This window comes from Lemur catta, chromosome 7 (assembly GCF_020740605.2).
Source record: "Lemur catta isolate mLemCat1 chromosome 7, mLemCat1.pri, whole genome shotgun sequence".
Taxonomy (NCBI): Eukaryota; Metazoa; Chordata; class Mammalia; order Primates; family Lemuridae; genus Lemur; species Lemur catta.
Genome location: NC_059134.1, coordinates 97,196,847 through 97,214,252, shown reverse-complemented (window position 1 = coordinate 97,214,252; position 17,406 = coordinate 97,196,847). Strand labels below are relative to the sequence as shown.

Genomic DNA, 17,406 nt, shown 5'->3' with positions numbered 1-17,406 from the left:
ATAGTTGCAAGAGCACAAGCCCAGACTTTGTTCCACAACATAAAACTCCACAGGTGGGAAGGAGTTTCTCCAGCATGATGCTTTCCTGGATGTGGACGAGGACTTTTGGTCAATGGTCTGGCCACGAAGCTTTTCCATACCCTCTTCTTTGCACCCTCATTTGTCTGTTCCCAGGACAAAAGTAAGTATCAAGAAAACATACAATCATAGCCAGTTAGAATTGGAAGGTGTGCTAGAAGGCCCAATTATTTTTATTTCGCAAATGCAAATAAAAAAGAGAAAATAAAGCCCTGAGTGATTAGAGCTATACCACAGACATCCTGTTAGCTAGTCGTCTTCTGATTTCTTACTCACTGCTCTCTTCACCCTACTAAGTTGCTCTACAGCACCCAGATTTCCATGCTTATCACCCTCATATGTCTTGCATAAGGGGTTGGGGTGACGATTATTTTCAAAGGGGAGACCACATTTTCTAATTTTCTTTTATTGTGAATATGCTGTAGGAGTAGCAGTGCAAAGATCATACCTTCCTTTCTGAATTTCAGGGATTGTAACACTTTCAACATCTATTTGGGGATCTCAAATGTTAGGCTATTTACTTTAGGAACATCAAAGTTTGGACATTTGATATTATTGGCTGAATATTCTACAGTAACTAAGAAGAGACGAGATGGGCTATGAAAAGTAATGGTTCAGATTGCCTAATTTAAAAATGTTAGTATCTTTTATGGTTTTCAAAAAACTTTCAGTTCATTGTCACATAAGAGTAGGATAGTCTATGAGGGAGATGGAGAGTGATTTGAGACAGCTTCTCATACTATAACCACGGCAGCTGTCACCTGAGCCACCACTGGAAGTGAGCACAAGCAGATACACCATGAGGTATGACAGGCTGTCTGCAGCTTGGTTAGAGGCACAGATTCTCTCCCTAGGGGAGGCCCAAAGTAACTCTTCCATCTTCTCCTATTCACCCTCCCCACAGATAAAGCAAAGACATAAGTGGTGGGGAGAGGTGAAAATATCAGCCTGTGAGAAAAATAAAGAAAAGAAAAGATGTGAAAAGAAAAAAACTAAAGCTTTGCTTCAATTTTTTGAAAAACTGCTCCTTTAGTTTTTGAGTTACAGAAAGATATAAAAATATCAGTAAGAATGTACTCCACAGATCATGTGGTTTCATTTAGGCCAATGTTTAAAGGGAAGCACCCAATTAAGGGTCCTCATAAATTAGAGAGAAAAGTGTGTGTGTCCCTGGAGCAGTGTCCTGAATCGTTGCATATCGTTAGCTACTAAGAACAGGTTGGGGATGAGTCTATCAGAGATGGAAAATGCGTGTGAAACATCTTGTCAGCATCACATGCCAAAGAATGATCAAATGTTTCCTATATTTTGCTTTCTGTTGATTACACTTTTTATGTATATTTTAACAAGAGTGTTTGCAAGATATGGCAAGTAGTGAAAAAGGGCCCTGTGTGGTTTAGTGTAATAGAGTATACCATACACCAGGCAAGCCGAAATGTGCCCCAGCCATGGTCAGCAGAGATATTCCAGTGCCCAAACATACCACCTCCAGATGAACGACCTCACAGAGCCCACTGCTCCCAGCATTTGGATAGCTTCTCGCGCACAGACTCTTGCACAGCACAGGAAACTGACACACGAGCGAGAGACCCTGGCCACATTCCAGTTCCCATGATAGTGTTCAATTATCATAATTTTGTGTTTTCTCATCTTGTCATAGGTACCTCTCATGATAAATCCCAAACGACTTTGATGGAGAATACTTCAGAGGTGAAAGAATTCCTTCTTGTGGGGTTAACAGATGCCCTAGAGCTTCAGGTTCCTTTATTTATAATCTTCACTCTCATTTATTTCATCACTCTGGCTGGGAACCTTGGGATCATTGTATTAATTCTGCTGGACTCCCGGCTCCACACTCCCATGTACTTTTTCCTTAGTAACCTCTCCCTGGTGGACTGTGTCTATACCTCGGCTGTCACTCCCAAGGTAATGGTGGGGTTACTCACAGGGGATAAGATCATGTCGTACAATGCATGTGCTGCCCAGATGTTCTTCTTTGCAGCCTTTGTCACTATTGAGAGTTTCCTCCTGGCCTCAATGGCCTTTGACCGTCATGCAGCAGTGTGTAAACCCCTGCATTACACCACAACCATGACAAATACTATGTGTGTCCTACTGGTCACTGGCTCCTACATTTGTGGACTCTTTCAATCTTCCATCCATGTTTCCTTCACTTTCCATCTCTCCTTCTGTCATTCCAATGTGGTCAATCACTTCTTCTGTGACATTCCCCCACTCTTGGCTCTTTCTTGCTCTGATATTTACACAAATGAAATTGTCCTCTTCACATTGGCAGCATTCAATGTCTTTTTCACTCTCTTGGTTATCCTGAACTCTTATCTTTTTATTTTTGTTGCCATCTTGAGGATGCATTCAGCTGAGGGACAGAAGAAGGCCTTCTCCACCTGTGCATCCCACCTCACCACTGTGTCTATCTTCTATGCAACAATCATCTTTATGTACTTGCAGCCAAATTCCATCCACTCCATGGACACAGACAAAATCACATCTGTGTTCTATACCATGGTCATTCCCATGCTGAATCCTCTGGTCTACAGCCTGAGGAACAAAGAGGTCAAGAATGCATTCAGGAAGGTTGTTGGAAAAGTGAAGTCTTCGTTGTGCTTAGCCTATTAATTATAAATTGGTGGCAAACCATGTCAAAATTCCATTGGATCTCCAGTGGCTAAGAATATTTTTTAATTTTAATTATTTCTAGTCTTTAATTTCTCTGAGGAGTTCCTTCATGTATGAAGCTTGTTCTATTCATGTTTTTGGAATACGACTAGGTTAGAGAAAATTTTGGATGTCTTTTTTACCAGAAATAGAATGCCACTTCTATTTTAAGATTAAGATTATAATCCCACAATTATAATAAAATTGAGTCATGAATTCTCCACTCTGAAGAAGTATTTTTAAATTGTGCTAATGCAATGATTAAAATCAAAGGCCCCAGTGTGAGACAATATGAGTTCAAACTGTATGAATCTCTCTGTGCCTCAGTTACTCTGTCTGTGAAATGTGCATAATAATAGTACTTATTTCATAGGGGTGGGGTGATATTTAATGTGGTAGTATATTTTAGACACTTAGCACAATGCTTAGACTACTACAAAGAAACAAATGTAAAGTGTTTTTATTATATCTTTAGCAAAACTAATAGAGACTGAACTGGACCATCTTATCTCTCTGCCCTGCTCCCACTCCAGAACTGCCTCACCTTTTTTCTCTACTTCTTAAGATTCTTGAACTTTTTTTACCTGAACCTGCGCTCATATGCAACTTCCTAGGGCCACCTTCCTGGACTATGGACCTTATGGAGACACCACAACAGGGACTGATTTCTCTGTCTGGCTTTTTTAAATCCAGTCTGTCAAACCATGTTTAAAATTGTGATCTCGGTCACAGGATCCTCTCATTCTTCTCTGGGATGTCCAGGAAATATGTTGAGAATGGAAGACTTTCATGCCCTTCTCATCAGCAGTTCTAAAGTACAAATTTAAAATCTTTCAATAACAATGAAATTAGTGATATTTTCATGACACCTGTCTTCAAAACACATGTATATACCATATACTATTCTTACCTCTTTAGATCTCTCTAATGTTTTAGGAAAGAGCCAGACTTGCTGTGCAATAGCATATGTATATTTTATCAGTGGCTTTCTCAAGGGACTATTATTTGTTGAGAAATTAGGTGGAGAGTGAAAAGCAGAGACAGGAAAATGCAGAGAAGATATTGAGAACATGTGGGCATGAGAGAATATTCCAGTTATATTATGAGAGTATTTGCTTCTTTCTATGGTACAAAAATCATTTCCATACAGTTTTTGATGACTCCATCAAGTAGAGTTTATTCCAGTCCAAGTTCAATCATGCACGTGTATGTCAGCATTATTGTACAAGCAAATACTTCTGAACTTATTGATTAGGGTAAACCTTATTGATTGGGGAGTTAGAACATTTGGAACCCATTCAAGGTAATCTGTTGTGTGATATTTCAATGCTTTCTATAAGAGCCAAATTAAATTCCATCAGTAAGTTGGTCATTAGTCATCTGAAAAGAAAGTAAGAGAAAAAAATCTTCTTTCGCTGCTCTAAACATATAGAAATTATATACCATGTATTTAAAAACACATACCTGGACTCAAAATTATATATACAAATATCTGTGGTCCAAAAAGTGCAGGAAACCATAATGGTGAGTGAGAGATGATCCTACAGTACACTGAGCTCTGGGAATAAAACAAACTATTGAGCCCTTGACAGTAACACCCCTGGGCAAACAGGGAACAAACATGTTCAGTGAGTACCAGGGATAGATTCCCTGCAAAAAACAGGAAATCTATGTGATTCTTTCCCATGAATGGAGATAAATTAAATCTCATTTTGTTTGTCTCCATAGCTAGTCCTCTTGCCTATAGTAAAGGAGAGAAATAGTCCTTCCCTTGACTTGATAAAGAACAAGATCAAACCACCACTGATAAAACTCTGACTTATTAATATATGATCTGTGAATATCAGAAATGTTGGCCATTGAAAATGCAAAACCACTTAACAGAATGGGCTTATCCAATCAAGAGAAAACAAAAAACACCAACATGAGATGAGCTCTCAGATAAATAGGGGTATGTTAAATATAGGGAAATCTCTCCATGAATCACAACTAAGAAAATCAATAAACAGAATAAATCAGACCCAAGAGAAGATTAATATTGCATGCAAAGAGAAAATAAATCATAGTGTAATACAAAAACTTTAAAATAAACTAGTTTAAAATACTCGTAAGTTATGAAGAAAATAAATCCATAAAACCAGAGAAGGAAACAAATGAAAAAATTGGTTATTAATTAGCACAATAAATATAAAAAGTAAACGATTGAAAAGCCTTGGAAATAAAACATACATTACCAAAAAATTTATGAAATCTTTCAATGAATTGGATATATGTTATCATAAGACAAAAGTGATCTCAGAATTAGCATGTAGATGTTAAAACTTTAAAAATATTCAAAATATACCCTAGAGAGAAAAGAAATGTAAAACATGAGACAATCTAAGAGTCAACCAAAACAGATTGAGAAGCTTTTATATAGACATACTAGGAATTTCAGAAAGAAAGAACAGCATGAACAAAAGAAAATAAATATCAAAACTGAAAATGACTAAGAGATTGGTAAATTGGAGAAATTTATAAGTCCTCTGCTTGAAGTACCACACCAATTTCTGAGAGGGATACATTTTTAAAATCTTTATTTGATTGTATTGTGAAACTAGAAAATCAAGAAGAAGGAAAGATTTTTAGATGTCAGAAAGAACTATACAAAGTGATAATAATCAGACTGACAGCAGACTTCTCATAAAAACCACTGAAGTAAGCAGTGGATTAATATTTTGCAAATAGCTGAGGGAAATTAAATATCCATCCATATTTCTATACCCAGATAGACTATCATTACAGTGTGATGACAAAATGACATCTTCAAATATACAAGGATGGAAAGTTAACTTACTATTCACAGGGGCTGAAGTACAAAGAATGTGTTTCCATAAGGTTGAAGAAAGTCAATTTATCTGATTGGAGACTTGGGAAGAGAGAATGGAGCATTCTTGGTTCATATGCTTTTCTTTTTCTCTTTTTGCTCTCATTATCTGCAGCAAGGGTAGCTTCTGTTATGTTTTATTTATATGGAAGCAATAAAATAGAAGAATCAGCTTCTGTAAAGGGGAGACCTATAACCCGGGAATGTGTATTATATTGGATTGCCTCAGAAATAATCCCAGAGTTAAGGGTTTGTGCTCAAGTGGTTTCTTTTAGAGGTAATATCAGAAATAACTGGTAGGGGAGTGGGACAGTAAGATGAAGAGAAGAAAATCAACACAGTGCTGCATTATATAGTAGATTATATCAATCAAGAACAGGAGATCTATCTTGCTTCATGAGAGACTATATAAAACAGGTTTCAGAGTAATACCACCTGAGGGGTGAGAAATCTATGGTATTTATCTCTCATCTTCCCTCTGTCCTTTATTGATGATGTCACCAGAACAATTAACTCCCAGAATTTCTGGTCTGGTTTACCCATGGACTAAGAGTGCTTTTCAGCCACAATCATTCCTCAGGCCAAGAGTATATATTCTTTCATCAATAAGTGTTAGCATGCACAGAGATAATGTGCGCTGCAGCAGAGGATGTGAGTAAAGTGCCGACAGTATCTGCTGCAGGAGGATAAATTCAGAGAAGAAAATATTACCAAGCACATCTGCTTACAGATTCAAGCCAAGTTTGTCGAATGTCTTTATTAGTAATAAGTATTATAATTACTTATTCCTTTATTAATTAGCAATTAGCTTTATTAATAAGAAGGCTGATTTTGATCTCCACTTTTCTGACCTCTGTAACATATTTGTCAGTTGGTTGTAAATTCAGGAAAGAAATAAAAAGATATTGTTTATTGATCACCTAAAATTTCCAGCAGGCTAAAAATTTCATAGTAACAACTAAAAAAATGGAAAAGTACAAAAATGAGTAAATTAAAAATCATGGCCAATAGAAAACATAAAACAATTTTTTGGAAATAAATCTCAAATATCAATAATCACAAGAATATTAATTAACTTAAGTCAGCTCTTATGTGACAAATAATATTTCAGCTATAAATTATTTTTAAATGTGTATCAACATCAATGTTGGCATAATGTATCCCTAATGTGGTAGGTTGAATAACAGTCCCCAAAGATATACAGGTCCTAATTCTTGGAACCTGCAAGGGACTTTGAAGATGTGATTAAACTAAGAATTTTAAAATTGAGAGATTGTACTGGGTTCTTAAAAGAGGGAGCTAAAGGGAGGTTTAACTACACAGGAAGAAGGCAATATGTCAGCTGAAGCAAGATACTATGCTATTGGCATTTTCAGTATATTCTGAAAATTTTATATTTCAGAATAACAGACAAAAAATTTCAGGAGTGTAAAATGGTGCAATCACTTTGGAAAACAATTTAGCAGTTCTTTTAAGGTTAGAAACATCAATTCTATAATACAAAAGTTTGACTCCTCAGTGTTTAGTCAGAACAAATGTTTTTCAACAAAATAACAGATAAAAATTTTCAGCCTATTTGTACAATGAAATATTGTTCAGCAATGACAAGAGTGAACTGATGACATACCCAATAATGTGGATGAATTTATTGAAAAAAACCAGACACAAAAGAGTACATGCAATAGGATTCAATCTACATGAATTTCAGTAGCCATCAAAGCTAATATACAATTAAAAAAAAAAAGAAACAAGGAAAGAAAAAAGCGTTGGGTTCCAAGGCAGGTATTGCCTGGAAAGGGACGCAGGGGAACTTTCTAGGGTAATGAAAGCTTGATGTGGGTTACATGAGTATATGCAATTATCAAATGTGATTGAAATGTACACTGCATTTCACTGTATGTAAATTATACCTCAGTTTTAAAAGTTAAAAAATTACAGATTTTGCTTTCCTTTTTTTTTTTTTTTTTGAGACAGAGTGTCACTTTGTTGCCCTGGCTAGAGTGCCGTGGCATCAGCCTAGCTCACAGCAACCTCAAACTCCTGGGCTTAAGCAATCCTACTGCCTCAGCCTCCCGAGCAGCTGGGACTACAGGCATGCGCCACCATGCCAGGCTAATTTTTTCTATATATATTTTAGTTGGCCAGCTAATTTGTTTCTATTTTTAGTAGAGACGGGGTCTCGCTCTTGCTCAGGCTGGTCTCGAGCTCCTGACCTCGAGCAATCCACCTGCCTCGGCCTCGCAGAGTGCTAGGATTACAGGCGTGAGCCACCGCGCCCGGCCAGATTTTGCTTTCCTAATTTAGCTGTAATGTAAAAATATAAATTTCTAAAGGCAGGTTTGATTAAAAATTAACTTACTATAAAAACAAGTTACAAAAATTTTAAAATGTTTTTATTTTGTCACTTATTCATATAATTTTGAATTATATTTGACCAACTAACCTTAAAATACCACACAACTTAATGTGTTCTGCTGCTCATTACTACTTTGCAACTCATGCTAAATGAGATTCATCACACCCAAGTGTAGCCACACTAGAACTGGTCTATACTCCATTCAACAACATGAATGTGAAAGTGCTGTGTGAGTGGCATAGGAATGTCAAATTGCTCTAAAGTTTTGAAACACTTATTCTCAATTTCTGTGCATATCTTTTATCAAATCAGCAACAAACATCTTCCAGATTAACACTCATCCTTGGGCCATATTTTGAGTAGCAGTGTTTTAGTTAAGATCATCACTGGAAAGATAAATTGAAAAAATATATTCTTGAGAGAGAGGAGACTTAAGCATATGTTAGACTTCTCAATGTTCTTTGGGGGAAAAGTATTTAATTTGTGATTTTTTTTTTTTCAGGAGTGAAAGATTCTAGCATCAGTTTTTTCTATCAGGGAAATAAAATGAACATACATGGAAACTTCTGAATTCCCTTCTAAACACATTGCAACAATAGGGAAAAATTAAAACTTTATTTAACACCTGAGTCACAAATGCTATTAAAATTTCTGATGACCAGAACTGAAGCCACAGTGATTACTGGTGACTAAAATCAGAAGACTATCGAGTACTGAAAACAGAAATAGTGGGGCTAAGGATTTCAATCCCTGTAAAGAATGAGGAGTTAACATCCCCAGTAGTGGCAGGAGACAGAAACTAAGATCCCCACAAGAAACTGGTGACTGGACTTAAAACCTGACTCTAATAGATGTTGAAAGTTCTCTGAAAACTTACTTGGAATGTGTCCAGAAATAATGTGCTTGCTCATGTTAAAGGCAGCAAGCAAATGCACTCAAATGAATCATAATTAAATTAAGCCATCCACTTCGTGGGGCCTGAAATTATAAATATAAATGCAAACATAATATTCCATTATAGATAAAATATCCATTAAAACATGGACTCCTAATATAAGACCTGATTAGAATCAGGAAACCACAAAACTACCAAACAGGGAAGGAGTCTACCGTGGTCCCAGATGGCAGTGGTCTATGATCATCACCTGAAAAGTTGCCCATTAACTTTGTCACAGTTTATCAACCCAGGAAATTTTTCCCAAATATGTTTTTAGTTGGACTTGGCTTAGGAAAATCCATTAGGGGAATTCCTCCTCTTTGGAGACTCATTATTTTAAAAGGAACATCTTACAGGGCACCAAATTATCTAGCTAAATCAGGCTAACTCAGAGAATCACCTCTGAGTGAAAAGGAGAACGTAGAAAGAAGCCTGGTCTTTCCACGCAGGAGTCTGGCCTAGGCCAACTCCATAGTGCCCCTACTTTCTTGGTGTCCCTCTTTCTCTACCCCAAGCACAGCTCTCTAACGAGACCTGACTTCTTTCCTAGACACCAGCACTCTCTTTCCTATTCACATCTGGACATTAGGTGGACATCACCAACTGATCACTCATTATTTCTAGGAGATGCTGCGTGGATCCTTATTGTATTGTATCCTTTAGGAACATGGTATATGGGGATGAAAAGCATTCTTGGAGAGCTACCTTAATCATCTGTGGCAGAAACTTTTCGTATTTCTGAAAGAAAAATCGCCCGTATACGTTTTCTTTGACGGCTGATGGAATGAAGTGAATTGCAAAGAGGTAAGGAAACATCTTCAGAGACTTTACTTTTTATAAACTAATTGATTATTCTTTTTCCTAATTGATCTTGACTTAGAGTGTATAATACTTTAGAGCAAGTACAGGCAAGCTAGACCTAGAGTTCAAACTCAGCCTCTTTTCGTATGTACAGCCATTTAGCGAAGAATATGTTTACATTTAAAAATTATTTTTATTTTTCATTATGAATACCTAATAGCTGTATATATTTATGGAGTATATGTGATGTTTTGACACAGGCATAAATTATGGAATAATCAAATCAGAGTAATTTGAGTATCCATTACCTCAAACATTTATCATTTTTTTGTGTTTTACATTTTTAAGAGAAGAAAGAGAGGAAAGAAGCAACAGCAGAAAGGAGAGAGAGAGTGGAGAGAAAAGAGAGGAGAGAGAGAGAGAGGTAGAGAGAAAGAAAGAGAAGGAGGAGAAAGGAAGATACACAATGTACAACTAACCGATGTGGCACTCGATGCCTAAAATATTGACAATCTGGTCTTTTATAACAAAAGTTTGCCAATCCCTGCTTTCAAGTGTAGGGAACACTTTAAAGTAGACTGAAGAAGAATTAAATAAATCAATGATGTAATGGATTGGGCATCCACACTTCCCAGATGAGGAAAATGAGGCTTTGACTGTGGTTTATCCAACATCGTACAACTAGGAAGAAGTGAAACCAGGGCCCAAAATCAGGTCTCTCCCTTCTAGATCTAAAATGCTTGTGCTTGCACTGACAAAATTTCTAGATGGTTGACATATTTGAAAGTGGAGGGAAAAAATGGTTAGAAAGTTCATATCAAGGCTTATCATTGGTAACTGAGCCTTAAAGATCACAGAAATTACAGAATTTTTTCCTAGTTTTAGCAATGACTTCCCATAATTCCTCCTTTTCTCCACCCAAGAACTGACTTTCAACTTTATGTGCATTGAACAATTGTTTCTCACAAGTTTGACTCTTGTTTAGACAGAAGATAAATTTAACCTTGTTGGGACTCATTTATCAAAATGATAAACACACACGAGAGGATTTAACTCATTCCTTTGCTCCAAATAAATTGAATCTCCTGTCAAGGCAGATGAAGCAGCTGACACCAGTAGCATTTTGTTAGTGGGAAAAAATGACAAGGTATTTTCAAGGGCAACAATAAAATCTGAAGACCACTTCTGATGCTGAATGAAAGACACTGAAATATAAAAAAAAATAAAATGCTTGAGCTTGAACCCTAATTCCTCCACTGACCAGCTGTTTGATCTCAGACTACTTACCTAATCTATTGGTACCTCGGTTCTTTATCTGCAAAATAGATATTAAAATGTTTTCTGTCCCATGGTGTTTTTCTGAAGTGTGACTGAATTAATGCATGAGGATAGCCCAGACAGTGCTTGCTCATTATGGCATAAGCCATTATTACTATATTTGAATATGCTTTCCACAGCATCTAAAGAGGCTTTCCCAAAACACTAGTTGTACTGTGTGAAAAAGAAAACATTGCACAGAGCAATAAGTTTTGAAAAAATTCTAAGGGTTCTTAGGGGATTTTGATGCTAACATACATTGTGGATCACAAAGAGGTAGAATTTTTAGTATTTCCCAAATGTGCTTGACTATGTATACATATTTATGTATCTATCTCTGTTTCTATTTTTGAATCTATGTATTAATATCTATGGATTGATCTATCTGTTAGGAAGGGGAGCGTTGTATAGCTTTACTTTTCAAAAAAGATAATTTAAGAAACTTTCATTTAGTATATTTTTTTCTCATAATTCCTTTAAATGTTAGGTCTTCCTTGCATGATTAAGGGAAAGACCATTTTTTATATAATTTTTTCATATTCTCCCACAGAGCTGATACTACGATTTCAGCATATAATATGCGCTCAGTAAAGGCTAGTTAGCTTCCTTGATTGATTGATTGATTGATTGACAGTATTTAACCTGATGCAGGCCTAACAATCTTATAACTGAGATATATGCACAATTCTGCAGTAATTCATATCCTGAAGATGTGGGAAGGATGAGATTCAGGGCTACTTTCTGGATAACTGATTCTTGAGCTGAATCCTGAGCTGAAATATGTAGAAATTAGCTAAGAAAATGAAAAGATGGAAACTTCAGGCTGAGGAAGTTTCCATGATTTTAGGAGAGATAATATAGTATTCAAGAAATTGGGGAGGGAAGGAGAGGGGACTGGGAAGAGGCGAGCCCCTATTAAAAGCTAGACACACTGAGATAATTCAGTCACAAAAGTCACTGCACTTATATGAGGAACCTAGAGGAGTCAAAATTACAGAGATGGAAAGTAGAACGGTGGTTGCTAGAGGCTGGGGATAGGGGAAATAGGAAGCTATTGTTTAATGATGTAGAGTTTCAGTTTTGCAAAATGAAAAGATTCTGGAGACAGATGGTGGTGATGGCTGCACAAGAATATGAATGCATTATACTTAACACCACTGAACTGTACACAAAAATGGTTAAGACGATAAATTTTATGCTGTGTGTATTTTACAATAAAAAAATATTTGCAGGAAAAAATTCTAGACACAATACAGGGTACTTTACATATATTTTCACTACATGCACACTAACCCTGCAAGTTAGCTAAGGAAACTGTGGGTCATAAGCTTTATTTACTAAGTAAATTTCCCAAGACCAGAGAGTTGGCATGTGGCAGAGCCAGGATTAAAACACAGATGGAAGGACCTTAAAGCCTGTAAGTTTTCTCGCAGGAATAATTAACTCAAGAATTTCCTTCCCAGTATTCACTTCCTTTAGAGGAACAATATGGGGCAGGATATATTTTCAGAGGCTTTTCAAATCACACTTCATGGAAGATTGCCTCCCTCTCCTACAAGTATAGACTCAGAGTTTGGGTATTGGTGTCAGACACTCCAACAGAATAGTTCCAACTAATCTGTCTTTTCCATGAATATCTTAGCAACATCTTGACTAAGTTGCAAAGCAATTAATATTAAAAGAGCAAAATCCAAGAACCAAAGACTACAACATAGATTCTACCTTCTAATAATTAGGCTTGCTGGATTTAGGTCTTCTTAGTTTTGCCCTTAACTGTATAGTCTTCTAATTCCTTTATGATTTCACTTTTGGAGAAAACAAACATTTTGATCATCCGAAATATATTTCAGTTTACAGTAATGGGAAAATAATGTCAAAACAAATGTTAGCTCATTATTCCAATGCTGTGGTTATTTGAAAAATAGTAAGAGTTGACATTTAGTGGATGTGTATAGGGACTAGCACTATTTTAAGTCCCTTTCATTTATTTTCACCATATTATCACAGAAACTCTATTGGTAAGTGCATTTATTATTTCTATATTATAAATGAGAAAATTGAAGTGTAAAGATTTTATGTAACATGTTCAAGATTACTTTGAACCCAAGTAATCTCATGACAAAGAGCATGCTCTTAACAACTTTGCTGTGCTGCCTTGACTTTACTGTGTATTTAAGATTCATACATTGGTGGGTATTTTCTGTTAATTGAACTATTTTTCTATTCCTGCACTTATTTTTTATTTCTGATATAATTTTAGTGCATTACATATTTATGAAATATTGTAATTTATGCAACATTTTAATTTTTAATACAAGTTTCCACCCTTGTTTTTTGAAAATGTATTTATGCTTACTTGGTTATTCTTCCAAATAAACTTCAAAATCACATTATGAATTACATATGCATGCAAATACACACTTATGTTCTCTTGGAATTTTTATCAGGTTTGCACCAAATATATGTATTATTCTGAAGACATAATGTTCTTAAAATATTGAGTTTTCCCATAAAAATTTTTTTGCAATTACCTTAAATTTGTCTTTGTTATTGCATGTTACATTTATTAATATTTTATATTTGTGTGACTTTTGGAGATTATAATTTCCAACTAGTTATTCCTTATGCAAGGAAAAAGCATTGTGTTTCATGTACAATAAAAGCCCTTTTATCCAAAGCAGCCAGTGTTTGATCAACAATTGAAAAGCTCCTTAAAAGGAAATTAATTTTTTAAAAATGCATATATCCTTAAAATCTTCATTTAACTTAAAATATATAAATGCACACTTTTACTCCCAAATTTTGATGTATGACCAAGACGTTTTTTGTGTATCCAATTTGGGTTGGATGATTATTGCAAACTGAAGTGTTCTTATGTGAACCACACTTACAAATCATTCCCTACAATTTGCAATATCAGTGTCTTTAACATGGAATGAAAATGTAAAGACACTTGTGAAACAAAATGCGTGCTACATCATCCAAGATTTTTGCGATTTTTTCCTTAAACGTATATAGTGCTTCTGTCCATCTTAACTGATTAATCAGTAAATTATTTGTTTGCAGTTCATTTTTGTCAAATAATTCCAAAATATTCCATTGAAAGAATCCACTGAAAGAATTTCCATTGAAAGAATCCTCTTTCACATAGATTTCAATATTATGTGGAACATTTCATGCATTATTTTATCAATTTTTGCAATATCAACTGTACTTGGCTTATTCGCAGTTGGAAACTAATACGGTTGACTTGACAAGAAAAATCCTCAACTAGAGGGAGTAGACATGCTCAGATGTACTAGAGTGAAGTCTCCTTGCCTAGAGTTGAGTGTGCTATGGACAACTGACAGTATGTTTTATAGAGGTAAAGAGAACAAAGAGCTTAAATGGAAATTGGTTAACTATTGACCATCTTAAGGAATTTCTGTATTAGTTCCAACAACTTCTCAGTTGTCTTGGGGTTTTCATAGGGACCATCAGATATCTGTCATCTTGTTTGGTTGGGGGACATGGCTTATTTCATTTTTTAGAACTTTCAGAAAAATATTGACTAAAACAGGTAATTAGCTTCTCCATGATACTACTTTTTGCCTCTTAAAAACATCTTTTGCTTCTTAAATCAATGTGAACATCTTTTTATTTTAAAAAAGGGATGTGTGCCCATCCATATTTATTGTCATAATTGACATTCTTCTTCTGAAAACTGTTTTTAAAAGATTTTTGTTCCATACAACTCTTTACCAATTTTTTTCTTCTTTTTGTTTTGAACTATAGCTTCTTTCTTTTCTTTTGAGGAAAGATATATATAGTATATATTATATGATATATATAGCATATATACATATGAAAAAGTATATTCTATTTGTGCTTAATATTCAAGTGACTAATTTTGAAAGTTAAAGAATATAAGAAGAATAAACTTCTGTGTACTTATCCACATCTAAATAATAATATTGCTTATATTGAATTATTCCCTATACAGATTGAGGAAATTAGCACGATTTCACATATCTCTCCTCTCCCCTACCCATTTTTCATACTTTTTTATGTCTGTTGAAATATTAGATCCATATTATTATTAAAAATTGTTTTCCACAATTCATTTTTCAAGAATTATGCTTGAAATTTTTCTTCTTGATAAAACTATATTTGAAATAATTACTTAGACATAACTATGTTTTACTGTGTTTTAATTCCCTCCACTTTTATACCATAAAATATCTAATGTTGAATTTTAATTTTGATTTTTTAACTAGATTGTTTTTTGAGCTGTCATGCATGTGGATAGCAGACATCCAAGCATTGGCAAATCTGAAAAATTCTTTCTGATGCTATTATACATGGATGACAACTTGATCAGGCATAGGATTCCTTGATCAGAATTTGTATTCCTTAAAACATTTTGGATAGTAATCCATCATCTCCCGGATTTTTGTGTCACAAAATAGATATTTTAGGCAAACATTTCCCTGAGAGTGGTTACCTTGTAGAAAGTGGTTACGTTTTTTTTGTTTGTTTGTTTGTTTAATTTCCTACTTATCTTTTCTTATACCATCTAGCTTCTCTCTTGTTTCTGTCTACTACACATTACATCTCAGGCTATTTGAATTCTAAAATTTGGGTTCACAATTGAAGTCTTACAGAAAATATTCCAATAAGGAAAAGTAAATAAGGAACATATGTCAGGATAAAATTGGAATAAATGTATGTTCCCAATCCTTTCTGAGGCCAAAACATTGGGATTAATATGAATGTTCCATCATCTAAGTTTTATCTGTAAAATAAGGATTTACAATTATACAACTATGAATCTTTAGCAGAAACAAAGACCTGATTGATAAATTTGTATTTATTTAATTTATTTATTTTTACTGTATATAGTTAATGTATACAATACGATGTTTTGATATACAGATACATCGTGAATTAATTACCATAGTCAAGCAAATTGACATATCTATTTCTCACATAACATTTTCTTGGGTAAGAACACCTAAAATCTATTCTCTTAGTAAATTTTCAGTACACAATACAATATTATTAACTATAGTCCTCATGCTGTGCACTAGATCACTAGACTTACTCATCCTACATAGAGGCGAGTTTGTACCCTTGGACCTATGCCTCCTATTTCCCCCTCCCTCACTGCCCGTGGTAACCACCATTCTACTATCTTATACTTAAAAGGCCGTTTTTTAAAAGCACTTTAGAAATCTGTTTCTTTGTCTTCAAGAACATACACATGAAGATGTCTCAGGAAAATTATTCCATAACTTTCATTACAATTAGAATCTCGATGACAATTAGGTCATTTCCACATCAGAAACAAAACTTGTTATCCTTTATTTTACACCAGCAACGAAGGGACTCGGCCAGTGAGGGCTCAGGGCCTCCTCCGCTGCTTCTGCAGAAGGCATGTTTGCCTGGAAACCTGTCCTCAACCACTCCGGCCCCACTGAGTTCGTGTTCCGTGTGTTCACCACCGTCCCTGAATTCCAGGCCCTTCTCTTCCTTCTCTTCCTCCTCCTCTACTTGATGGTCCTCTGTGGCAACACAGCCATCATCGGGGTGGTGTGCGCACACAGCTCCCTCCGCACCCCGATGTACTTCTTCCTGTCTAACCTGTCCTTTGTAGAGATCTGCTACACCACTGTCGTCGTGCCCTTGATGCTCTCCAACATTTTGGGGGCCCAGAAGCCCATTCCATTGGCTGGATGTGGAGCCCAAATGTTCTTCTTTGTCACCCTTGGCAGCACGGACTGTTTTCTCCTAGCAGTCATGGCATATGATCGCTATGTGGCCATCTGCCACCCGCTGCACTACACCGTCCTCATGACCCAGAAGCTGTGCGTGCAGCTGGTGGCCGGCGCCCTGGGCCTGGCCCTCTTGCTGTCGCTGCAGCTCACCTCCTTAATCTTCACCCTGCCCGTCTGCGGGCACCGCCGCGAAATCAACCACTTCCTCTGCGACGTGCCTCCGGTCCTGCGCCTGGCCTGTGCTGACATCCGCGTGCACCAGGCCGTGCTCTACGTCGTCGGCGTCCTCGTGCTGACGGTCCCCTTCCTGCTTATCTGTGTCTCCTACGTGTTCATCACCTCCGCCATCCTGCACATTCGCTGCGCCGAGGGCCAACGCCGGGCCTTCTCCACCTGCTCCTCGCACCTCAGCGTGGTGCTGCTGCAGTACGGCTGCTGCGCCTTGGTCTACCTGCGCCCCCGGTCCAGCTCCTCGGCGGATGAGGACCGCCAGTTTGCCCTCGTTTACACTTTTATCACCCCTTTACTCAACCCTTTGATTTACACCCTTAGGAACAAGGATGTCAAAGGTGCTCTGAAAACGGTCATCAGTACCAAAGGGACATCTGAAGCTCCCTGA

The 17,406-nt window shown here is 36.3% G+C and overlaps 2 protein-coding genes across 2 annotated transcripts; both read left to right on the top strand.

Moving 5' to 3' along the window:
• Positions 1–1,770: 1,770 nt before the first annotated feature.
• On the top strand, positions 1,771–2,715 carry LOC123642719 (olfactory receptor 5B12-like). The gene has a single exon (XM_045558112.1). It carries the CDS (start codon positions 1,771–1,773, stop codon positions 2,713–2,715), a length of 945 nt encoding a protein of 314 aa, XP_045414068.1.
• A 13,731-nt stretch (positions 2,716–16,446) lies between these two features.
• On the top strand, positions 16,447–17,406 carry LOC123642143 (olfactory receptor 10Q1-like). The gene has a single exon (XM_045557055.1). It carries the CDS (start codon positions 16,447–16,449, stop codon positions 17,404–17,406), a length of 960 nt encoding a protein of 319 aa, XP_045413011.1.